Source organism: Nannospalax galili, unplaced genomic scaffold (genome assembly GCF_000622305.1).
Source record: "Nannospalax galili isolate Female #2095 unplaced genomic scaffold, S.galili_v1.0 scaffold89, whole genome shotgun sequence".
NCBI classification, from domain to species: domain Eukaryota; kingdom Metazoa; phylum Chordata; class Mammalia; order Rodentia; family Spalacidae; genus Nannospalax; species Nannospalax galili.
The window spans coordinates 129,161-149,346 of record NW_008359211.1 but is presented as its reverse complement, the minus strand read 5'-3'; the positions used below and the strand labels follow the sequence as shown (position 1 = coordinate 149,346).

Below are 20,186 nucleotides of genomic sequence, written 5' to 3'. Positions count from 1 at the left end.
TGGCCTTTAATTTATATTCCAAGAGCCTCCTGCTACAGCCTTCTAAGTAACCAAGGCTAACAGGAACATGCCACCAAATTTTTTTAATATTTATTATTTTTATGTGTCTGAGTGTATTGCCTGCATGTAGGTAAGTACACACGTATCATCCAATGCCCGCAGAGGACAAAAGAGGCCATCGGATCCCCTGGAACTGGAGTTACGGGCAGCTGTTAGCTGCCATGTGGGTGCTGGGATTCGAACCCAGATCTTCTGCAAGAACAACCAGTGTCCTTAACTGCTGAGCTATCTCTCCAGCCCCGCCACCAAATTTTGTTTTGGCAATATTGGGGCTTGAACCCGGCACCTCCTTCAAAATCTCCAGCCTTTGTGAGAAAGGGTCTCACGAAATTGCACAAGCTGTCTCATCAAACTTGTGATCCTGTCCCATGCTCCTGAGTAACTGGATTACAGTTGTGTACCATGCCCAGCTTCTTCCCCTCTTCCTCCTTTTCCCTGTACCACCAGCACTTCAAATGCAGATATTCTGTTAAGATTTTTTTCCCATCTCATTCTAGCTCCCACACTGCCTGTCTAGTTTTGAAGTAAAACCAAGTCTGCTAGTACCTTGGAACTCCCTGATCACTCTTTGTAGGACCTGATTCACTCAGAACCAAACTGGACCACACCTATAATATAGTGATTATTTCCATCCCCCACTTCTGCCCTAGTTTCAAGGATACAATAATAACCAGCATACTCAAGGTTCTGAAAAGAGCCAACTAATGGAGGCAAAGCGAGATTAAGCTTCATGTCTATTCATCTGTATGCTCCACATAATCCACATATAGTAAACAATTAGGAGTAATCAGTGAGGTGCAAAGCCAGCCCACAGGTGCTAGTCACATTACCAAACAGAATGGATGGTGGAGTGCTAAGGAGCGAAAGTGTTTATTATCAAAGCACTGGTCCTGAAACACTGACTCCTGAGGTAGGTGATGCCAGTACTCCCTTTTCTATTGACAGATTGTGTAGCTTCATGAGATACTTACATAAGACCAAAAATAATTTCAAACCACTTTAATGATTAAAAATCAGATAGTCTTTTCAAACTGCTTTTGGGGACAGGGCATTTACTCCAGGCTGGTCTCAAAATGGGCAGTTAGCTAAGAATGACCTTGAACTCCTGGTCCTCCTGCCTCCCTCTCCCAATATGCTGGACTACAATGGGTTTCTGTGTAGGCTAAGCAAGCACTCTGTCAACTGAGCTACATTCCCAGCCCTGTTTTTTTTTTTTTTTTTTTTTTTTTTGGTCTTTTTGAGACAAAGTCTTCCTGTAGCCACAGCTGGCTTGGATTTGCTATGCAGACTAGGCTGGCCTAGAAGTCAGACATCTGCCTGCCTCTGCCTCCAGAGTGCTGGGATTAAAGATGTGCACCACCATGCCATGCCCGGATGCTTAGTTTTATTAAATATTTATAATCTTTACTTTATGTGTATGAGTGTATTGCCTGCATGTATGTAAGTTAACCCATGTCATGTAAAGCCTGCAGAGGTTGGGATAGGGCATCAAATTCCCTTGAAACTGGACTTACAGTGATAAGCCATCACATGGGTGCTGGGAACCAAAACTGCTTTTCTGCAGGAGCAGCCAGTGCTCTTAACCACTGAGCAATCTCTCCAGCCTTTATTGGCTGAAGCAGAAAGATTAAGAGTTCAAAACCAGTCTGGAGCTATACATAGCACAACCACATCTCAAAAAACAAAAACAAAAAACCCACCCTCTAGTAACATAGCATCTAAGGCAGACCAAGCCAGGAAAACACTGCTCTTAGGTTGTCTGTTAGAGAGCAGCCTCTTAAAACTGAAAGCGAAAACCAATCAAAGAGGTAAATTTTAATTGCCCTGCATGTTTTAAAATAAAACCATAGCAGTAAGGCGATGCAGTATATACCAGCTACTGAGGTGTGGTAGAGGACTGCTTGAGCTCAGGGATATGAGGCCAGTCTAATTAACACAGTGAGATAGAGTCCAGGTCTATAACCATGTCACTTAAAAAAAAACAATCCGCCAGGCATGGTGATGCAGGGGAGGCAGAGGCAGGTGGATCTAGTTCAAGGCCAGCCTGGTCTACATAGTGAGTTTCAGGGAGACCCTGTCTCAAAACACAAAACAAAACAAAAACAACCACCTAGAATCCTCTACTCCACACGTTATAGTCCCTATTTTAGAGCAAGCCCTAAAATCCCCAGCCCCTAGGTAATCATCATTGGAAGTATCTCTCAAAATTTGCTTCATCAACAAACATTAAGCCTCCCTCTTCTGAGAATTGCCATTCCCACCTACCACACCAAGAGGTTGTGCCGAGAGCTGAAGTGCAGGTCAGAAGTAACCCTGGGACGTAGAGAAAAAGGAGCCAAAGCGGGTAAGGACCCATTCCCAGACAGTGGGCAGAGAGGGAAGGAAAACACTGCTAAGAAAAACATTTCCTAGGAGGATTAACGAGTGACACATAAAACACCTAGCACAGGATCTCACATCACAGAAAAAACACCTTTGTTCAGAGAACCATTCCGATCTATAAATTTGAACCAATCAATGGGATAGAAGCACTTACTAGAAAAATTTGAGAAGTCACCCAAGTCAACAGCAGTTCCTTTATTTCTCATCATAACCCTTCTGAAAGCATGGCTGGCATACAGTAGGTACTCAATACTGGCTGAGAAAATGATTTTGAGATATGGCCCTATATGTTAAAACTGGACCAAGGTATAAACAGTAAAATCATAGAAGATAAATTATTTTGACAAAAACAGGACACTAAGGCAGTGCTTCTCACTGCACTCAACCCTTGTTCTCACTGTTGATATCCAATAACCTTACAAAGACTTCAGTAAAGGACCAATGGCTCCTTTATACCACTTATGGAAGGGCATTAAAGGGGCTGGAGAGTTGACTCAGCAGTTAAGAGCACTGACTGCTCTTGCAGAGACTGGGGTTTGGTTCCCAACATCCACTTGGTGGCTAATCACTGTCTGTAACCAGTTTCAGGGGATCCAATGCCCCTTTTTGGCACTGCATGCACTTGGTACACTGACATCATGCAGGCTATTCATACATATAAAAAATTTAAAAGCATTTAAGTACAAACTGAAATGCCAGTGAACTATTCAAATATTCTCTGGATTGTGGCAAAGCTATACAGTGGAAAACATCACATGGTGGTACTGGCCTATGAAATAACATAATGCTCTCTCATCATACCTTCTTTTTTCTCAATGGTGAAAACTTCTCTTCTCCCCCAAAACCCTTGACCTCTTCCCTAAGAGATGTGCTGACTGGGTGTTGGAGGTGGATATAATAATTATTTCTCTATCAGGCAGCTCTAATCTACTAATTCATTAGTTTTATACCAAAAGTGGACCAGTGGGAAGTCCTCAGTGGACTAAGGCTACTACCCATTTGGGTTCTTCTGTATAATCTTTTTCCTTTAGTACCTACAAGTCTTATCTACTTTAAAAAAAAAAAAAAAAAAAAAATCCACCATGTCATGCACCCAAAGCTAAGCAGCTTAAGCTTCAAACCCTCCCCTTCTCTTCAGGGTACAAAATAAGGAACCCAGAAACAAGCCCAATCAAGAACTTTCTCAAAGCACACATATCCTAATTTGAAAAAAACCATTTATTTCACTGGAAAGAGTGATCCAAATCTCTAGGTCTAGCCTTTGGGCCAAAAAAGAAACCCAGAAGTTGACTCTCTCATCAAGGTCATCCCCATTTAAACACCCACTGGCAGGCAGGAAGGAGACAGCACTGCCCCCACCTGTCTCTGCATACAACGAGGCCTGCTGGGAGAACAGAACATGAATGGGAAGCTACAGATGCATTAAACAAAAGGAAGAACAGAAAATTGGGGAGGAGAGAGCAAAGGAAAGGGAAAGTCTGAACTTAGCAAGGTAAATTAAGGTCCATGATTCCTGAGGGACTGAATGCACAGAGCCGAGAACGTCCCGGAGATGGGGTACCACGGAGATGGGGTACCACGAAGGGTGTATTCTCATGCACAACCGCAGCTTGGAATTTCAGCCCACACACATCCCACCTGAAAGAGAGCACAGTACAGGGGCTTTACAGCAAAGCTCAAAAGGGCTTTCCCATTTAGAACTTCAAAGAACATCTTTATAAAGTCATACCTTGACAGACACTCCCTTTAAGTTTACTTGTACCCTTCCCTAGTATCATCATGATTTCTAAAAAATAAAAGCAGCTTGAAGGCCAGGGAATCATTGGAAATACTAAACAGTCTCTGATAGAGGCCTTTCTCCCTCCAAATTAAACAGCAAATCTTCTTTCTTGGTAGTAGGCAAAGACATTCCATTACTTCTAATGTTAATGTTAGCATTTCCCAGAGAAGGTAATTCCATATCACAAACTGTCATCAGCATCAGGAAAATGGGAAAGATTGCAATTAGCCTCCAGATAAAAAGTCAACATGTTTCAATCTAAAAGTTATTGTGCCAAGGACAAAGTCAATTTCATTCAAGATCTAGAAAAATGTAGCATTAACTGAATAGCTAAAGTTAAGGCTTACAACATTCAATTCTGCCTAAGAAAGTAACTTTTAAAAGAAAGCCCTGGAGAATATGTGTAAGCTACAAGTCACTCAAACTTTTCTTCCAGCCCCATCTGACTTCCTGGTCAGTGAACCTGGGCAAGCCATACACCTTCTGCCCTAATTGAAAAGATGACAAAGTATCTGTTACTACAGGATTAAGGATCCCTGGCAATGTCAGGGACACACTGGGGATCCTCAAAACTAAAGCATACTGAGTACCCCCTAAGTCAACAGTAATCTCAAAATCTAGTGCCCAAAGCTGACAAGAAGCATCAAACGAAAATATATTCAAAGCAGAAGCACCACCACAGTGGTACACACCTATAACCTAGAACTCGGGGCTGGAGACGGGGGAATTGCCACAAGTTCAAGGCCAGCCTGGGCTACAAAGTAAGACCAACCCTGCCTTAAAAAAAAAAAAAAAATTTATACATACATACATACATACATATATATAATATATATAAAAATATTTATATATATAAAATGGAGGATGTCAAACTCAGGACAGTGGGATAAAAAAATTTTCTTAGTAACTTTAATAAAATAAGAGGCTGTCACAGGACAGAAAGATAACTATCAAGTAGACTGTTTTTCAGGGCAAGAAGCTGAGCAGCTAAACTGGACTTTGAAGTTCATTCAAGACTTCCTGAATTTTATGAGGGATGTTTTCGTCTCTCTGCCTCAACTTATCAAATACTTTCTATAAATACTTAAGGCTGAGATGTTTGAAAATGTTGAGAAATACACTTCAAGATTAAGATGATGCCATTTTTAGGTCTTCATAATAACTGGGACTTTGAACAGTAATGACCAGCTAACTAGCACTAGTGTCCTATCAGACTTTTAATGCTATCATAATGCAAAGGGGAAACCTGAAAACCCACAATGCCGCACACCTAGGCAATTCAACAAAGGCTCAGAAACTGCACACCTGAGTCTGGATCCCAGATGAGTTCAAGCACATAGCTGCAATTCAAGAATCGCCAGCACAACATTCTTTGTTCTTTTGGACACAGGAGAATGAGAATGTCTCCCCTACCAGGAGCCCTGAGGGCCAAGGATGCTTACTTACTTCAAACCAAAGCACTGAAGGATTTGTCTATAAAACCCTGAACCATGCTAGTAACCTCATCCTAACCCTGCAAAAGCAAGCAAACAGGGCAGCCTAACTGGAGCCCTGTAGGCTGTAGGAGGGATGGCAAAACCAAAACAGGGGACACCCCACCACTCTCACCTCAAGCTTTAAAAGGCTGAGTACCGCGCACGATCCGAATACTGCTCCCGCTCATACCGGGCCATGTTGTACAGGGAATTCCGCGCGGCTGCTGAAGCTTGGGACAACTCACTCTCATGCCCGTAACCGTAGCCCTCTCCAACAGTGGGGACTGGGCCTGGAGCACGACGGAGGGGGCTCCGATCCCGCCCATAATATGAAGTGGAAGCTGCAGTAGCAGCAGCTCCTGAAGACGGCAACAGATGTCTATTGTAGGGATCAAGAGAGGTAGAGGTGTGGTGACTGGCCATGGCCGTGTTCTGGACTTGTGGCAGCTGGGAGAGGGTCTGCTCTGCGTAATTATACGCAGCAGCCGCCACTGCCTCATAGGACTGGGCAGCTCGGCAGCGCTTGTAGTAGGCATCGAGCGCTCCGTACGTGTTGTTGTAATACAATGAATCCCCATAACTCATGGTGTAAGGCGCACGAACTGCTCCATATTGCTCATTATACTGCTCGGTCAAGTCTGCCACGCGGCCCGAACGATCTATGGGACACTCTTTGGACCAGTGCCCCTCTTTCCCGCACCGATAGCAGCCGCTCTGGTCTCCCATCCCGGGCGCAGTCCTAAGCCGGCTGGTGGACAACTGCACGTGCATTCGTTTGCCTTGAAGAAACAGACGCAAGAAGGGTTGCTATCAGGTAGTCACAGCCCAAGCCCCTACCCCAGCCTGGTCACAGCAATGGCTTCACCTAAGCAACTCAATGTGGTGACAAAAAATTTCCTGGAAGGGGAGAAAAGCCCAACATATAGATTCAGTATAAATAAATGACCTGATTTCAGGAAAAGATCAAGTAGATGAAGAAATATTGCAGTTATTAACCCCAGTTTAATGCTTAAGAACCTGCTTTTGCTGGAAAATAAGGGATTTCATTTACTGCCAAGTAACAGTGGCCCAACACAAAAGGAACTCAGAATAAGAATGTTCTACAAATCTGGCAGTTCCCATCTTCCATACAGAGACTGAGACTATGCAAGAAAAATGTAAAAGCCAATTTTATACCTTTTCCCTCAAATCAAAACAATAGTAAGATTCTAAAGTTACCTCCACTTAAGAGTGATCAGGATTTGCTCCTAAGATGAGCAGCAGTCAAGCTTCAAGCTACATCTTTGAAAGTCATGAATTGAAGAGGTCAGGGGACCCAAGGTAAGGTGGAAGAAAGTCCTCTTTCTCTTAAGGTATATTTTTTAATTGTTTTTTTTCTGACAACCACCCTAATAGGGATTATCCATAATCTGACTCAGTAGTCACAGGATCAAAGAAAAACTGAGCAGATGATCCACTCATATAGAAAGCGCATTTTGAGAGATTACTTAAAGAGAAGGACAAGAAAGGTAGAAAGAATGACCAATAGTATCAGTGAAACAAACCTCTTAGTGTAGCACAATCTAACTACTTTCTCCTTGAAGTGAGAGTGTGAGAGTTGGGTATAACGACACGTTTTAATACTGGAACTCAGGAGGCTGAGACTCCTTAACCTTGACACCAGTCTGAGTTACATGTGGCCTGCCTTCACACACACATCCTAATAAAAGGAACTTAAGTCACCCACATGGCAGCTATCAACCATTTGTAACTCCAGCTCCCAGCAATCCAACATCCTCTTCTGGCCTCTGCAGGCACTGAACAACACGGGTACAATTACATACATGCAGGCAATACATTCATACACATAATAAAAATTTAAAAATCCTTCCAGGTGTGGTGACGCACACCTTTAATCCCTGCACTCAGGAGGCAGAGCAGGCAGATCTCTGTGAGTTTGAGGCCAGCCTGGTCTACATAGCCAGTTCCAGGCCAGCTGGGGCAACAGCTCAAAAAAAAAAACAACACCAAATCCTCAACCTCTTTGCCTAAAATTTTCTACCAATGTCTACCAGTTTACTGGCAAGCAAATTCAGAAGGGACCCAAATCCAGCAAAACTTTCCCACTGTAAATGACTACAATGCATCCAAACACACAAGTTTCAAAGCGATCAACAGAAGAACGGGTTCTCTAACATTAGAGAAAGTGGTAAATAATCTCAACTACAAAATCAAATTCCAGAAGATTAGAACAAAAGGTGAAGGAACAAAAACAGACACAAAAAAGTAAGCATCACACCAATAATCTAGAGTGTAGATCATTGGAAGTTAAGACAGATATTTACAGGCTTTAATGGCTACGATGGCATTTGCCCAAGGGGCAACCCTGACATAACAAAATCAGAGAAAACAAGTGCCAAAAAAAACAAAAGACACATTGATAAATGTCCTGATCTACCTAAGAACTTGTTGATCCTGACGTTAGAAAAAGCAACTAAACCTTTTTTTTAAGTCTAAAATTTCTTTTCAAGTATGCAAATAGAGAATATACCCAATTCTGAGAAACTGAAAAGACCAGCATGGTAAACATCATTACTTCACACAAACAGAACATCACTAAATTAAGAAGTGAAACCATAATGCTGGAGGTGGGGGAACACACCTTGGAGAGGCTGAAGGCAAAAAAAAAAAAATCGACTTGAGCTGAGAAGTTTGAGGTCAGCCTGGGCCACAGAGAGGGAGGGAGGGAGGGGGAGGGGAAAGTTGTGTACATCTCAGTAGCACAACACTTTTAACAGAGGTATAAAGCTGGGTTCTGTCTCTAGCACTAATTTTTTAAAGTGCTATTAAGGAAGACAGTGTAAAAATAACAGGTTAGCATCAAAGGCAGTTTCAGATGCCCAGTTATAATGACAACTGCCCTCAATCACACCACAATGTCCTTCCCTTGCACATGTAACTGCCATCAGCACATGAACTACCTCTTTTTAAAGTGCTAGAGTCTCAAAAAAATTAGATATCACAACCAAACACTCCACAAGAGCAGACTCTGCTCCCAATTAAGTTGTTGACAAAATAATTCTCAACTTTCCAATTAAAAAGGAAAAGCAAACTAGGCCTGAGAGACATTTTTAATAATGTACAGCAATGCCCATGACACAGGGTACTATCTAGGGGAATGATCATCCAGACTCTTTGGGTCCAACTTAAGGGAAATGAACAGAGATGGCAGTAAAGCACTGCTTAACCAAGATAGTACTCAGAAAAAGAACCAGGCTACTTTGTTCATGTTAAAAGGGTCCAAACATAGATTTAAAATGCAGCTTTAAATTATGGAATTACTATGTAATTTGGACTTACATCAGAACCATGGGGTAAAAGCAGTTTCTGACACTGGGGAACCAAAAGGAGGGTGAAGAGTTCTGCTGGCTACTCACCATTAGTCTTTAAATGCCACTCTTGACAAGGGGGTTTAGATCTTAAAACACAATACCTTCCAAATCAACTGGTAACCAACATCAACACCCAAGTTGCCCTCCAGGTACAAAAACAGTTCATCTAATCAAACCCAACTAGCTATTCCCCAAATTAATCTAATACACACACACAAAACTAATTTGAAGACATGTCATATCAACCCCCCAATCCCAAAGCCTCCTCTTCCTCCCCCCAGACCCTTAAAATCAGCCTTTGAATTCTCAGTTTCCAACGTGTAACTCCTTGACACAGATGTAATGCAAAATTGTCCAAATCGACAAGCTTTTAAAAGCTAGTTATCTTTACTGAAAAGAGCTTGGGCAAGGGAAGGTTTAAACAGGAATTCTGTTCCTAAAGTGTTACTTTAACTGATTCCTTCTCTATCAAATCACCACCACTACATAATGGTGATACAATGTTGAGCCAATAAATTCAGAATGAAGTACTTTGCAATGGTGTCCTATTACCAAAAACAAGGTGAAAAAAAGAAGGCAATAAAAGCCTCCAAAGGAAAGATTTCTAAACAGAAGTTCAAGTATCTCCCAGGTTGTTGTCTGACCTCCACATACGTTATGACACATGCAAGTGTGTAGCACGCACACGCACACGCACACACACACACAATGTAAAGTTTAAAAAACAAAACAAAACAAAACACCCATCCACCATCATCAGCCAGCAAAAAGCTATCTTTCTATCCCAATCCCTTCCTTTACTCAGCCTGTGTACAGACAGCTCTCTACCAAAAGAGAGTGGTTCACCTTGAAACTCTGTGTTGTCGAGGCCCCTGATGGCCTCCACTGCATCCTCTGCCCGCTCCATGTGTACAAAGGCATAATCTTTCACGATGTCACATTCGATGACTGGGCCATACTCCTCGAACTTGGCCCGCAGCTCTTGGTTGGTACAGGTGGGGCTGATGTTGCCCACGTGTAACTTGGTTGAAGCTTTGCTCTTATTCTTGCTGGCTTCCACGTTGATGTTCACTCCGTGCAGCTTGTAGTGGTGCAGGTTGCGAATGGCATCCTCAGCGGCCGTCTTGTCCTCTATATGCACAAAGCCATAGTTCTTAATGATGTCACATTCCAGCACCTTCCCATACTGCTCGAAGAGTGAACGGATCTCCTGCTCTGTGGCCTCCCGGGGCAGATTTCCAATGAACAGCTTCACCATCTCCACAACAGCCTGCAAGTGAGACAAGATTTTTTAAACAAAAGACCTTGGGTCCACAGCAGTTGTTAAAAAGAAAATAAAAACCACCAGTACCATCTCCTTTCACATACATGCCCACACTCACATCTGCACACAATAATCAAAGAGAAATGGTTATTATACAAGGAAGCAAGCTACACTACCCTCACAGAACGTCTATGAACGAACGAAGAGGTCCTTTGCAGACAGCTTTGTGTATTTTGTGGTGTGGGCAGTCAAACCTACAGTACTGCACATACTGATAAGTGCTCTGCCACCTTCAGCACTATACATTCTAGGCAAGTGTTCTCTGCCTCTGAATTACAGCAGACAAAAGGTTTGAAAGTACCTTCAAAGAGGTCTGAAAGTTTGGGGAATAAATGAAAGACTATGATACTGAACTTTTCTTCCCACTATGGTATTAGAAAACGAAAGACAGTTTCAAAAGCTGGGGTGTGGGTAGTTAAGTTCCAGGAGTTTCCTTTGGAAGTTGCGAACACTTGGATCAGACCATGTAAGAGTTGGGCCCTATAATGTGCTGGAGTAGGGGTACTTCTCTTGGGGGTACATGGGACAAGCTCGTGAAGGATGAGAAACTGCCAGGCCCAAGTGGCTTCAGCGTGGTTAATCCGGCAACAAGGTCCCCAGAAACATCTCCAGAAGGGGTGTAAGTACTAGGCCTAAATCTAAAGGGGATATAAGTACTAAGTCTAAACCTAAGGTGGCTGTAAGAACTAAGTCTAAATGTAAAGGGGGCTGTTAGGTGCTAGGCCTAAATCTAAGGGAGATGTAACTACTGGGCCTAAATCTAAAGGGGACGTAACTCCTAAGTCTAAATCTAAGGGGGCTGTAAGTACTAGGCCTAAATCTAAGGATCCTTCACCGGAGAAACCTAAAGGCAGGAAGCTGAGCGGGGAGGACAAGGTGGACAAACGGAGGCGGTCGGAGGGGATGAGGGGCGCGGGCTGGGTGAAGGGCGCCTTCAGGCTTACCGCAGAGTCGAGGGCCGAGGTGGGCTCTGGGAGACCGCCGCGCGGACCGGACCCCACTACCCCTGCGCCCCAGGAGCTAGCAGCGCACAGGCCGAGGGCCGGATCACACGCGGTCCACAAGCCTCTCCTAGCGGCGCGGGGCCAACGCTCCCGACCAAAGGCTAAAATGGCGCCGGCCACACACAGCGGGGACTCTGGGGTGGATGGCGGGGGGCGGACCTACCACCGGGTTGGTCGTTCATAACGGAAAAGGCGGGCGTTCCCGGAGATCCTCCTCCTGATTGGTTACGGCGAACGCCAATTACCTGAGACCAGGAAGAGGTGGAAACATCAGTACCCCGGAACCTTTAGGCGAAAGCCAATGAGCACCAGCCTAGGGAGACGGAGACACTGACTGGGCGCGAGGTCCAGCGAGCAGATGCGGACGGCGTCGCTTCCGCGTGCGGCCTCGCGAGGCGGCGAAGGGCCTCCGGGCGGCGTCGGCAGCTTCCGGGCGCCAGCTGTCACGCGTCCTTCCACGTGCACCTCCAAGGCCCCGGAGTCCAGCTCCCACATGCCAGGCAGCAGCGGCTCCCCGCACCGCCCGACCGCGTCCCGCGCGAACGCCTCCACCCCAGCAGCGTCCTCAGGGGCCCTCCAGGTCCCGCCCAAGGCAGCTCAGCGAACTCCGCGTGGGCCAGCCAGAGGCAGGGCTACCCCGGCAGCTCCCTCTAGGTAACAGCGTCCAGGGCTCCCCGGGCGGGGTGACCTCTTCTGGGAAAACTGACCCCCACCCTGCCCTGGGGGAGGGAAAAAACGGGAACAGCAAAGGTTTGGTTTGGTTTGGTTTTATTGGGCGCCATCAACCAGAGCTGTGGGTTTAAACTCCCTAGAACTGGCCTTAGAGGAAGAGCTTTGTCACAATCAGCTGTAAACAAATACAGAACATTCTTCACAGGGTCCAGCTCCCTGTCACATTTTCTTGCCCTTTGGCCCCTTCACATCATCCCATATTCATTAAGCAAGCAACTTCATTCATGACCCTTTGCAAAGCAGCTTTTGAAGATGGGGATAAAAGGGAAAGCAGGTGCTGGATGGAAAAACTTAAAAACACAAACAGGCGGAAAGCAGGGAACTTTATGAGAACAGGATGATCAGGAGTGGAAATAACACAAATAGAACTACTACCACCCAGAAACAGCCACAGGGGAAGGAAGAGGGGGAAAAGCAAAAGACAGAACTCAGACCTGATTAAGATCTAGTAGAAAACTAGTCAATAATTTAAGACCATCCTTTACAAAACACCAAATGTAGCCACTAATCTTAGTCCATTTCATTGGTGCACCTGAGAGCTTAAATACCCTAGAACAGAATCAGTAATGAAAACAACCAATTCTACTTCACCTGCTGCACAGGCCCTTTCTGAGGGGGCCCAACACTGCATTACCACAACTCAATGTGCACGAGGACATGCATATGGTAACAGAAATCCTTTCCCCTTTCAGCTTAATCTTCCAACTTTTTTTTTTTAATGTCCAAAAGCCCTGATAAAGCTTTCCTCTAAATTGCAAGAGTACACAAGATCAATTCAACTCCACTAAATTAGAATCTCTACAGGCCGGAAGGGGAGAAGAATGGTAATATAATTGTCAGAAACAATTCATGCCAGCATGTAGACATCAAGACTACCAACCTCCACAGTATGACCCCACCACCAAAAGAAGAAAAATCCCGTTACCTAATTTGCCTTCTGAAAGTCCATTTACATCTAATATTGCCAAGTCACTCAACTGAATGGATTAAATTATCCCCTTACTTTTGAAAAACCATTAGTTTTGAGGGTCATGGGACAACTCAAAATTCTCCCTGGACTAACCTACCCAACCTGGTTCTTGCTAGAATTTCTCAGTCTGTTTAATCACTATCAATCCTACAGACACAGGGGGCTTAACTGTCCCTAGCTGTTCCGTGCTGGTATAGTCTTCCCTTTACTGGCCACCCCACCTAAAGGCATACTACTCCAACCCTGCCTGGCAACTCATCACTTCATGCTTTTTTCAGAAAATTACTGTCACTTTAAATTCTATCTTGTTTTCTGCCCTTGTCTTGGTAAATATTCATTTCATAGTTTAATATCCCCAGTCCTGGAACTGCAACTGATACATAAAAGACACTCAAATATTTGACTAAGTCAACAAATTAATGAAAAACTTCTTGATAACAAGGAGGGAAGTTATTGGATTTTCAGTAAATATCAGGTTAAGAACTTAGGTATGCTGGCTGGAAAGGTATATGCTCAATAGTAGAGCACTAACCTAAAATGTGAAGCCCTTACTACTGAAAAAAAGCCATAAGTACTATATGCATGTCCTTTTCCTTCTCTCACCTAGCATAACATTCCAATGTCTCTCAAACCAAATAGGTGGTAATCAAAGGTCAGAGGTTGCCATATCAACAGCTTTTGATCACAACTTTGACAAATGCAACAAAATAAAGCTTTAGGTAAAGAATTAACTGTAGCTCAGGTTTCTTCATACTAATTCTGTTTACCTTCATGTACATTACTCATAGCTAAAGGAATTTGGTGTTTTTCCCTTAAATAAATAAATAATAAATAAAAGTAGCTTTTAATCCCAACACTTGGGAGGCAGAGGCAGGTGGATGGATCTCTTTGAGTTCAAAGCCAGCCTAGTCTACATAGTGAGTTCTGGGCTTGGTGGCACATGCCTTTAAACCCAGCACTTGGGAGGCAGAGGCAGGTGGATTTCTGGTTCAAAGCCAGCCTGGTCTACATAGTGAGTTCCAGGACAGCTGGGGCTACAGGGAGACCCTGTCTCAAAAAGACCAATCAATCAATCAATCAAACCAAAGCAACTAATTCAAATCCTCTACCTTACTTATCACCCCACCTACAGAAGCATTTTAACTGGCTGTCATCTCCGTGGCCCTGGAATATTATTTTAAAACCATCTTGTCTATCTGGGCTAGAGATGTAGGTCAGTAGTAAGTAAACAAAGATTCCTAAAAGCATTTTAGATGCTATTTTTCCCCTTTGGTGAGTTTCGGTGGGCATGTGCCTTGTTTTGTCTGTCACCCAGGCTGGCCTTTAACTCCTGAGGGCAAGTGATTCTCCTGCTTCCTTCTCCTGAAAGCTGGGAATATAGACGTGCCACTGTGCCCAGCCACTTTGGTGATTCTTAATTTGTTGACAAGGTTACAAAGCTCCTATGAAGAGACTTGTCAGTTATCCAGAAAGCTGACATTTCATCAGAGCCAAGAATATGTTTTATGTATTCTGATCACAAAATCTTAAAAGTAGTAATTATATACATATAATTCAAACAGTCTAAGTTTCTGAAAGAGAAATTAGGGGTAAACACTGATATTTAGACAATCTACACTGGTCTTACCCTTTACAGGTAAATATATATAACTCAGGGCTGGAGAGGTGGCTCAGCAGTTAAGAACACTAACCGTTCTTGCATAAGGCCTGGGTTTGAATCCCAGCACCCACATGGCAGCTAACAGCTGTCCATAACTCGTTTCAGGGGATCTGATAGCCTCTTCTGTCCTCCGTGGGCACTGCACGACACGGGTGCAGGTGTAACACTCATACCCATAAAATAAAAATATTAAAAAGACAAAAATTAAAATATATATATATATATATATATATATATATAAACTCACATTTTTTTTTCAGATAAAGTCTCACACAAGCCAAGGCTGGCCTCAAATTCACAATCCTCCTGCCTCAGCTGTTCCAGTGCTAGGATTAGCATGAACCACCATGCTCGTCTGAAGATGCATACATCTCATAGATTAACTGGTTCCCGGCCCAAAAATGAGTTACAAGTCTGACAAACGTTCAAATTAAAAGGAAGTATTCTCCAGGGACAGTCATAGGGAGTCAGTAGGCTAGCCAAACAAGTGTTGTCAGGGGGTCCACTTCCACTGCCAACCCCTTACCTATCCTTATATCCTTCCCTCCTTGTAACCTTTTCCATAACCAGAAGAATGTGATTCTTGGACACAAAACAGATCCCCAGAGACTGGAGGTGGCCAAAGCTGGTATGGTCCAGTAGCTTAAGCCATTGGCATGCAACATTCTTTGAAAAAATTCCGACTTCATGGGCCTCAAATGTGCTGCATTCACACCTATACCCAAGCCCTTCGCTGAGCGAAGGGCTTCACTGTGCCATCTTCATCCCCATATTCCAATGCCTTGCTACTAGGATGAAATTTAAGATGAGGCTGGAGGAATGGCTCAGGGGACAGCAAATGATGCTCTTGTAGAGAACCTTGCTTGGTTCCCAGCACCCACATGGCAATTCACAGTAATCTGTAACTCCAGTTTCAAGGCATCCAACACTTTTAGGCCCCCTCGGGCTCCAGGCACATACATGGTGCACATTCATACATGCAGGCAAACGTTCATATGCATAAAATAATTTAAAAAAAAACAAAAAAAAAACAAGCGGCAGGGGCGGTGCAGGCTCTGGTCCCTACAATAAAAAAAAGAAAAAAAATCTACTATAAGGGCCTCACTTGTCCATTCAACTCTCCCAACACTAATGATTACAAGGGAAAGAACTAATGCATTTTGGTTTCAATGCACACTAACATATGAAAAGGACTTCTTTTTTCTTTTTGAGACAGGGTCTCCCTGTAGCCCCAACTGTCCTGGAACTCACTATGTAGACCAGGCTGGCCTCAAACTCAGAGATCCACGTGCCTCTGCCTCCCAATGCTGGGATTAAAGGCGTGCACCACCACGCCTGGCTTGAAAAGGACTTTTACACACTACTTAGAACTGTGATCCATACTGGATGAGGAGGTGGGAGTTGCAGCTCAGTTGGTATAGTGCTTGTCTAGCAAGCAAGCAGAAAGCCCTATTCATTTAAATCCCAAGCACCACATAAACTGGGTGTGGTGGTACATGCCAGTAATCCTAGCATGTAGGAGGTAAGAAGGGAGGATCAGAGTTCAAGGTCATCCATATTTTTTTTTTCATGTGTATGCGTGTATTGCCTGCATGTAGGTAAGTGCACCCATGTCGTGCAATGCCTGTGGAGGACAGAAAAGGCTGTCGGATCCCCTGAGACTGGAGTTATGGACAGTTGTTAGCTGTCATGTGGGTGCTGGGATTCGAACCCAGGTCTTCTGCAAGAACAACCAGTGTTCTTAACCACGCCATCTCTCCAGCCCCTACATGTATTTTATGTATTGCCTGCATGGGTGTAAGTGCATTGGTGTCCTGCAAGGCCTGCAGAGGTCGGAAAAGGGCATCGTATCCTCTGGAACTGGAGTTATAGACAGTTGTTAGCCAACATGTGGGTGCCGGGAGTCGGACCCGGGTCCTCTGCAAGAACAACCAGTGTTCTTAACCGTGCTGAGCCATCTCTCCAGCCCCCATCCATAGACTTTTAAGACCAGTCTAGGCTAGAGACCCATCATCCTTAGCTACATATCAAGTTGGGAGACCAGACTAGGATACAAAAGAGCTGGGAGTGGCAGAAGGCAGAGGTGGGGCAGATCTCTCCAAGTTCAAGGTTAGCCTGGTCTACCCTGTCTCAAAAAAAAGGAGAAAAAATGATAGATGACAAAACCAAGGCAGAGTTCCCAACATGTCTAGGATCATACAGCAAAGGAAGAGCCACGAATCAAACTCAACAAACCTAAGCCTTACTAGAGAATTCTCAGTGTTTTCAAATCAAATCCCATCTGACACTGACACAACCTTTCCTTCTTAATCTATGACTTACTTAGTATTGCTTATTAACTATACGTAGTTTTATGTTAGGTCCTCCTGCCTTCCAGCATGGAAATTTCTCTAGGTCAGCCCAAGGGCTAAGCTACCTGAGCATGCCACTTCAAGCATTCCAAAGGGTCAGAGCTAGACCTGAAACTCAATTTCAAGAATTTTTTCCTAGAAAACTCTATTTTAGCATCTTTTAAAAAATACAATAGAAAAGGTTAACTATTAACTTTCCATACACTGTGTTCTCTAGCACCCAAATTCCTATTACATCAATTTTCATTATGACTTCACCTGAACATCCATGCTACTGCCCACTGATGTGGCTTGATAGGACAAGACACCTGGAGAACCAACACTGTGCAAGGACTTTGACACAACCAGTGGCGGAGGGGCTGCAAAGCTAGGAAAGGCAGCACATCTCTAGAGGCTGGCCCCTCACTGATCATCTCAGTACCTCCATTACAAGAAATGGAGCTCCAGACTCGCCCCAGACAGTTCAAAACAAGGTCCAAACCTCAGGAGAGCAGGCTGACAAGACTGAAGTCTCTGTGGGCCTGTTCCGTGAAAAAAAATAATTAAACTAAACTTCCCCAATGATGGCCAAGGTGTAGAGATAGGTAGTGCCAAGTTGAATGATGTGAAGATTGCAGAAAGTCCATTTTTCCCAAAGCAAGTATCTTCCCATTCACCAAACCCGACTTTCCCCAAATTTTAAGACCTTGAAAATCAGAAATCCACAAAAATCAAAGTATAAGGGGGTCTTAAGATTAACACAAATACGTAATTTAAATTAAAAAGATGTTTTAAAACAATCTACAAGAAAAAGGAAAATGACAAATGATTGATTGAGCTTTGTAGTTACTGGCTGAGAAGCCTGAGGGCTGAGGCAGCAAGGCCTCAGGGTCTTAGCCAAGATGGCCAGCAGTCAGAATGATCCATCCAATAGGCCAAGTCAGTCCAAGTTTGGGCTGCAACATCAACACTGGTCCTGGGAGCATATTAAGCTACTTTTTGTTTTTCCTTTTTTTTTGGAATCATGGAATTGGGACAGTGGCAAAACCCTTACTGGAGAGAAAGGAAGATAAAAGCCACATTAACAAATACTACAAATATATAGGCCACAACCAAAACTACAATCCAACCCTCAATGTCCCAGAGTAATAAAGCCAAGCTTGTTAACTTAGCCCTTGGATCATTCTTCCATCACACAGAAAATTATCAAGAAATTTACCAACCTCCTCTGCCCATTCTACACAGTTCCGCGAGGAAATGAAAATGAACAGCAAAGTACTGAAGGCGAGGCAGTGAGCGAAGAGAAGCAAATGAAGGAGCTCTGACCCCCGTACTCCAAGATTACCCCCACTGAGCCACAAATAACTCTTGACCTTAAGGCACTTTTTTTTACATGATGGGCAGAGGGAAGAAAACAGGGCGAACTACTCTGTCACACCTAAGTTCATATGAAGCCAATGAAGGAGGCAGAGGCAACCCACCCAAATTCTGTTTGGTAACCATCAACACACAGACACAGACACACACACAGTCCCAAAGGCATCTTGTCCGAACAGGCTCCCCAAATCCTGTCTCTAAAGCAGCCTTCCCAAGGAGCATCATCAGTAGGTCTGTTACCATTCCACATAACCAGTCTTTTCATTTACCCATTAAGTTCAAGCCTCCATCTTGCCCCGTTTGGAGCTACCCGAGCACGACCTCCTCCTCCTCCTCCACCTCCACCACCCCAGCTCCAGAGTAAAAGTATAGAAGGAATTCTCAACTTTTCTTCCAATCTCAGCATCCCTATTTGATAAGCTTGCACCCCAGCCCATTCTCTTGTGTGTGTGTGTCACAACACCTTCAAATATAAACCCAGCAAGACATCTAAACACCGAAATAGGTGCAGACAGGGAAAGGAGTCTCAGGTGCTGTGATGGCAGAGGTTGGCAGGACACAGGAAGGACGTTCCGTGGTGAAGTTCAACAGGTGAAGTACCAGGATTGGCCAGAGCCCCAGATGCTTCAAATTTTCCTTGCCCCTCCTTTCTCCAACCACAGGGCAGTACCAGATCGTAAAATCACCCCCATCCCACTATGGCTCCTTTCCCAGCTCCCAGCTTAAACACCCCTCAAGCCCACTGTCTTAAGGATCCACTAGCCTTGTAAACATTGCAGCAGCCCATTCCCCAATTCCAGTTAGAGCTCAGCCAGAACCACCCTGCTGGAACAAAGTTTTGTTTTGTTTTCTCAACTGAGAAGTCAGGGCCAAACGTAAGCAAAGGAAAATGGCATTACTAACTGCATTTTGATGGGATCAATTAAAAGTTGAAGGCTGAGAAAGTCCAATCACTTGGTCTGAATGCTCCAGTTCTAATAAGGGCGTGCTGGCAGGACACTAATGAACTCAATTCACTGGGCACCAAGGAAATCTTTCCAGTCACCACATTCAAGGCCCTTTCCATACCCACCCCGGATTCTCATGCTGCCTTCCTTCAAGCAGTCATATCTTCCTGGATGTCAAACTGGCTTGCCTGACACTAAGTGCAATCAAGACAATGACAACCAGGTTTCCAAACCACAGATCGCCCCAAGTTTTATTTGTAGTCCATACAAAAGAGGGGGGAAAAAAATTAAGGTTTCTAACACCACCTACTTGGAGAGATAGGGAATTGAGACTATGCCAGTCACCATCAACTACAACATCAGTGATAAACAGGGATTTAGACACATACCAACTGACTGTCCCAATAGGATGTCAGTCTCAACAGTCTCTGTGGAGGGACAGTCAGGGCCCCCTGGACTGCTGGCACAACTTGGAGCACAGGAAATGGTTAACGTTACCATTCCTGGCCTCCCTCACATCTAAAACGCGCCACCTGACCCTCGGCTGCAGGTTGTTTCCCCATTCAGACGACCGGATTTAGACACATACCAACTGACTGTCCCAATAGGATGTCAGTCTCAACAGTCTCTGTGGAGGGACAGTCAGGGCCCCCTGGACTGCTGGCACAACTTGGAGCACAGGAAATGGTTAACGTTACCATTCCTGGCCTCCCTCACATCTAAAACGCGCCACCTGACCCTCGGCTGCAGGTTGTTTCCCCATTCAGACGACCT

The 20,186-nt window shown here is 44.3% G+C and overlaps 1 protein-coding gene across 18 annotated transcripts in view; it reads right to left on the bottom strand.

Annotated features, from left to right (window-relative positions):
• LOC103725603 (RNA-binding protein 14) overlaps window positions 1–20,186 on the bottom strand; it is a 225,448-nt gene that overhangs the window by 196,065 nt on the left and 9,197 nt on the right. For 9 of the 18 annotated variants that reach the window (XM_029558540.1, XM_029558542.1, XM_029558541.1 and 6 more), the window contains exons 1-2: window positions 11,337–11,468; window positions 9,915–10,338 (exon numbers count right to left, since the gene is read on the bottom strand). The exons of 1 other annotated variant lie outside the window; for it this stretch is intronic. In XM_029558540.1, the coding sequence (XP_029414400.1) occupies window positions 9,915–10,326 (412 nt within the window). In that variant the 5' untranslated portion in view covers window positions 10,327–10,338; window positions 11,337–11,468. 8 more of the 18 variants (XM_029558537.1, XM_029558539.1, XM_008822861.3 and 5 more) reach the window with 7 other exon arrangements.